Source organism: Cajanus cajan, chromosome 4 (assembly GCF_000230855.2).
Source record: "Cajanus cajan strain Asha chromosome 4, NIPB_CcT2T_4, whole genome shotgun sequence".
Classification (NCBI taxonomy): domain Eukaryota; kingdom Viridiplantae; phylum Streptophyta; class Magnoliopsida; order Fabales; family Fabaceae; genus Cajanus; species Cajanus cajan.
In genome coordinates, this window is record NC_138520.1 from 10,722,462 (window position 1) to 10,728,561 (window position 6,100).

General features: G+C 31.8%; 1 protein-coding gene across 1 annotated transcript; it reads right to left on the reverse strand.

Moving 5' to 3' along the window:
* Positions 1–3,966: 3,966 nt before the first annotated feature.
* Positions 3,967–6,100, reverse strand: LOC109802829 (H/ACA ribonucleoprotein complex subunit 1-like protein 2). Its single transcript, XM_020364226.3, has 4 exons — positions 5,827–6,100; positions 5,443–5,591; positions 5,219–5,334; positions 3,967–4,269 (listed from the first exon to the last, which is right to left on the reverse strand). Exons 1-4 carry the CDS (start codon positions 5,996–5,998, stop codon positions 4,098–4,100), a joined length of 609 nt encoding a protein of 202 aa, XP_020219815.2. The 5' UTR covers positions 5,999–6,100; the 3' UTR covers positions 3,967–4,097.

Here is a 6,100-nt window from a genome sequence, read left to right on the forward strand (position 1 = left end):
AGGAGATACATGTACACTTTTTCCTAAATTCATTATTAACTTATGAGACCACTTATTACTCAAGTGTTAGAGCCTTTTTTCACCGTCAGAGCTGATGAGAAGCTAGGAAAGGAGAAGGTTGACTCAACTGTACTTAGTATTTACAGATTCTTGTAAGTACATTTGGGACCACTGTGAGGTCAAACAGATATGGTATTAACAACATTTAGGATTTAGGAAAGTAGACATTGTATTAACAAGATAACAAACCCAAACAACCCCAACATGTATGCCATGGTAAAGCTACCAATTGATGTCTTGGAAGTCATGCACCACCAGCACGAGGCTGATCATCATTAGCACAAGGCCAAATTAAGTGCCCTATGTGACAAGAATATAACAATTTGGGCTGAATTGGATCCCTCTCAATGTCTCCATCTATCAATCCACCTCCTCAATCATCGCCTTCACCATTAAACCACCACACCCACACCCATGATGAAACTCAAACTAACCAATTTGAGCAAGGAAACACATAAACTTGTTCTTAGATGACTACATAGGGACAACCTAATGATAATCCCTTTGTAAGAAATCATTCATCTGTGGATGGTATCATGGAGGTTCCCTTCCCTCTCGGATGGAAACTTCTCACTTTAGAAAGATTCAATGAATTGTTCTATTTTGATGAGCATCTTAAATGACCCAATTGAAACCTCTACACTAACAATGATGTCATCTTGTATAGAATTTTTTTAACCTCACTCAAAGGAGCAACTCTTTAATGATACATCTAGTTAGTCCAAAACCTTAATATCAAGCGTCATTATGCCACTAGTCGCCCTCATCGTATCATCTCTCGGCCACTTTAGCCAATCTCAAATAAGCAGACGAGGAACCACTTCAAAAGTTCATGGAACACTTTTTTGAGACATTTGTGATGATTTGCAACCTTAATCGTGAGGTCATCCTACATTTCATACTTATGTCTTTGAAGCTTGGCCCTTTTGTGGATAGTTTGTGCTTTATAATAGCTGACAATTAGGTAATTTGAGTTTCATAAAATAAATGATTATGCAAATCTTAAACCCTAAACCTTAAATCCAAAAACAATTAGGAAATTCATACACTTCCTACATGGATGACATAGACATCAAATTCAAATAAAGATAATACTCAAGATTAATGTAGCAATGACATGTTAATAATGAGTCGGTACTTAATATCATTAGTCCAAATATAAAATTTATAAATATTTCAATAGTGCAAAATTGTACTCAATATGAATATTGTATCTACAATATACTTATAAATTTAGACCAAACAAAATGTGAATTTTAGGAAAAATAGATGCAAAACATAAATAGATGCCAAAATAATAATTGTGCAAATCCTAACAAAAACGTTAACATTCGCTTAAGATGCCTATTGAGATACAACATTATGTATCTTCATATAATTGGACAAGACCAATAACAAAGTCTTTTTAGAGTATGTCTTATGATTATAAAATGCATACAAGAATATATGAGAATATCAACTTGATTAGTCTCACGACATAACAAAAATAACACTCTCATTAATCATTCATATATCAAATCTCATTAAAATCCATAGAGCTATAAAATAATATTCAATGTTAATATAAATCTTATTATCTTTCTCTTAATGAATTATGTATAAGAAAGAAATAAACTATTGTAAGATTATAAGTAATTACAAATTAAAATATAAAACCTAATATATTGTCTATCTATCAAATTGGGAGTTTTAGATAAATGAGTTTTATACCTAGCCACATGATATATGTACAAAATTAAGAACAAGAATAAATATAAGTATTCATTTAACATTTTTAACACAAAATCTTCTTTCATTACATGTATAAATATAAAATCTCCTAAAAAAATCACATAAATAAGGTAACATTTTCTTTACAATCACGAATGAGATAAAATCCATAATATTAGTATGCAATCATTTGGAAGTTTTACTAACTTGAAACATAAGCTCAAGTATTATAATTATAATAATATTTACATGCACTTTAATATAAGATTTGGTTAGTGTAACAAAAGTACATATGAATTATATTTAACAAGTATTACATCCGATCATTTTTATAAGAAACAAGTTATAATGTATTTACGTTATAACTTGTTTCTTACAAAAAAATTTTGGAAGTAATATTAAGGATAAAAATGACAAATAATCTCTAATTCCTACCGCAAACTACGATTCACATAAACTTAGTAATATATCCCAAATTATGAATTACATAACATCAACAAAAATATATTAAAAATATATTTTGAAATATCATCAATAACAATAAAAAATTATGGTATGATAAAAAATAATCTCTTCAAACTTGAAATTATAATATTATATATATATATATATATATATAGGAGAGTTCAAACGATACCATGTAACTTTTACTAAGTGTTACACCGCTCAATAACTTTATATTAAATATGAATTTTGAAAATTCAGCCGTTAGATTGAAAGTTCATATCTCTTAGATCATATATATCAAATTTTATATTAATCTAAGATGATTTGATATTTCATTCTCATAAAACAAAATTGACGTAATATATACATTTCAAAATATACTAAAATATGAACACTTTGATTACCTTCAAGTTGTTATTTAATTTTAACAAAATTTGACATATATAATTTGAGATATATGAACTTTCAATCTAACGGATAGATTTTCAAAATTCACATTTAATATAAAGTTATTAAGCGGTGTAATACTTAGTAAAAATTACACCGGTGTCGTTTGAACCCTCCTCATATATATATTCTTAACAATAATTATTATATATTAATGTATAACAATAGACAGTAAAGTTCTATAAGAGATTATTACAAAATTTATAATATAGGTCAAAACAACAAAGTGATTAGAAAAACCATGTGGAGAGGAAATCATATTATTGATTAAAAAATACTTCCAAAAGCAATACATAAGTATACACATATATCATTAATTAAACATTCAATTGAAGTAGAGAAATGTTATACAAACACAATTCCATTGAATCATATGTTTTACCACTAGCATTAGTTTCAACCAAATTTGAGCACAGATAAATGCTTCGTCAATGTTGGGACTCGTAGAACTTGGTATTTAGTTCCGTATTATAGATATTTATTTTTAATTTTTAATTAATTGTCATGTTCATCAAAACATCAATAGTTATAATTTTCAAACGCGAAACGTGATATTTTGAGGTTTCCTAATTTTCAGTAGTTTCCGAAATCCAAACAGGCTAGTAATCCCAAATACAACATTAAATAATAGTCATAATTTTGACATGAGATGTAATTTGTTGATATTTGAAGCTAGAATTGTCAGATTCAATATTAAATCCGCCTAGTGAAAAACAAATATGATTTGGACAGACCCTTATTTTGAAACGTGATTTGACACTAATCCTTCCCGAGTAAAAAATTATTTATAAAAAGGGAAACCTAGAGTGACCATATGATAATACTGACATTCTTTTTTTTATCCATCAAAAATAACACTGGCATTTTTGTGTCACAGCTTTAGCGCCCTTCGATTCCTTGAGATTAATTTCTCCCCTTTAAAGTAGAGGTCAAATAAAAATAATAATAATCCTGTAAATCAGTATAATTATATGATTGTACTATCTAAATTCTAAAACAATGAATCTCATCTCCAAAGACACCCTGGTTATACACGCAAATAACATCCAATTTCCATAGAATTTAATTGATTCAAACAGACTTTAATTGATTCATATAAGGAAAATGCTGTATCCTCCAATCTTTTAAAATTTTAAAAAGTTAAATATGTTAATTGACAAGTGTCAACTTTTTAAGCATCTAGAAATTTTTTTGGCTATTTCTTCTGAAAGTAATATCATACTCTTCATATAACCAAAATACCGATTTTAATAGATTCTTAATCAAGCGTTGATTTAGAGACACTGCACAACTCAATCCACCTTGCCATAATGATAATATAATCAACCAACATGCATCGGAATCACTCAATCCACAAGAAATAGTATTCAACATCTATGTTATCTCCAAAGAAAATAACTGCATAAATATGAAAAACATTACATTAAATTCCCCTATGATCTCCCCCTTCCCCTGAAACCACCACCGCGGCCACCACCCCGAGGAGGACCACCTCTACCACCCCTTGGGCCACCCCTTCCACGAAAACCACCACCTCCACGGCCACCACCTCCACGGCCACCACGACCTCCTCCACCTCCGCCTCTACCACCTTGTGATTGTCCCCTGCAACAAGAATCAGCCAATCAGGTTAACTGGAATGACTCCCAACAATTTTAATACAATTCAATGCCACCAAAAGCAAACAAATTGAAACATAGAAAATACATTTAGGGATAGTGCCAGCTGCATGTATAATATATACAGGTACAGAGAAAAGATCAAGAACTAAATTTATATCTAGGTACAGAGAAAAGATCAATAACTAAATTTCAGCTTTGATCATTTATCAGTTAAGTTTTGCCTTGCCTTCCAGGATTTAAAAGTAAAAAAGGAACTCTGTTTTAAGCTTTAAGGAACCACCAAACTAAAACCCTATGTCAAAAGAAACATTTTGTTTAATTTTTGTCAACAAGAGCCAACTATGCAATAATTCACATATGAATCACTTTAATATAAACTGGTTTATAATTCAAACTTTCAAGGCTCTAACAACAGTCTTAAGAATCCTTTTAACAGAATATATCATAAGAGACTACAACAAAACTAAAATATTTCCCTTCAACAATGTGACTACCTTAGCAACCATTGTTCTAAGTATAATAGAAGCATAACGATAGCAAAAAAAAACACCTTGCATACTGCAAACATAAGTACACACAAACATCATTAAGGCATGCACAACAAACACAAACCATAACAGCATATTAAACAATTTACTCGTTCTTGATTAAGTTAAATCAATAATGTGGCATGGATAGCATACATGATTGGACATGTAATAGAGCAATGTAGCCATCAACTGAGAGTTGAGTTTTAAAGATTAACCAAAAAAGCAAGCATGGACATGAAAAATAAAAAAATATACATGGACATTCAGAAACACAAATATAAATAAAAAAAATTAATAAGCCATTAATCCATATCTATCTTCACCGACTACTTTTGTGAGCAAACTAATTGCATAATACTTAGACAGGTCAATTTTTTGCAATGAGAAGCAAAGAGTCCATACTTGGGTTGTGGAAGAAATCTTGCAAGAGGCAACAGTTTCCTTGGGTCAATATAAAACTTGTCTCCGGCTGCATAAGAGGTAGCAACAATCCCTTCCATCATTTTAATTGAGAAGTACTGCAGGTTCATAAAAGAAACACCAAATCACATCACAACATAGTTCCATAACAAACCATAAAACTAAAAGCAATCAACATGCTAAAACACAGAGTGAGAGAAACCCACAGCTTCATTGATGGGGCCAAATATTTCATCAACTTTCCCAATCTGAGTCATGTTTTTCAGATATATGGGAGCATTGAAAAAGGGAACTTTCTCATTCGTAAGCTTCGTTACAGCATCTCCCTCACACGCATGCAGAAACTGCGACACCTCTGCAAACACCAAACCAACAAACCCCATTAAAACACACACCTCTATAAGAAAAAACAAAACAAAAAATATTCAACCAAATTTAAATAAAATCTGTTTTTTTCTCCCAAACTATATCATGTCATTAGCAACAAACACCACAAAGCATGAGTTTTTAATCTTCCAACACTGTTCCTGAAATACCCAACAAAAGCTTTGAAAGTTTACTTAAATTCCAAAATAAAAAAGGACACACACCTACGACTTCGGAGGGTGGCCCTTCATCGCGAAATCCGCCGCCGCGTCCTCCACCGCCACGACCAAAACCACCTCTGCCGCGGCCTCCACCGTCGCGACCACCTCTGAAACCGCCACCGTCGCGGCCACCTCTAAAACCACCACCGCGTCCTGCGCCTCTCGGGGGCCTCATTGTTTGGTAATCAGAGAATGCTCCAATAATGGTGGCCAAGACAGTGTTTGGGGGTTTAGGGTTTTGGCTCAACTCAAGGGAAAATAGGGTTTTGAAGAAGGA

Coding starts and splice junctions, on each gene's coding strand:
- LOC109802829 (XM_020364226.3), bottom strand. CDS start 5,998: ATGAGGCCCCCGAGAGGCGCAGGACGCGGTGGTGGTTTTAGAGGTGGC. Junction 5,592..5,826: donor GCCACCCTCCGAAGTCGTAG/GTGTGTGTCCTT, acceptor TGGTGTTTGCAG/AGGTGTCGCAGTTTCTGCAT. Junction 5,335..5,442: donor TTGGCCCCATCAATGAAGCT/GTGGGTTTCTCT, acceptor ATGAACCTGCAG/TACTTCTCAATTAAAATGAT.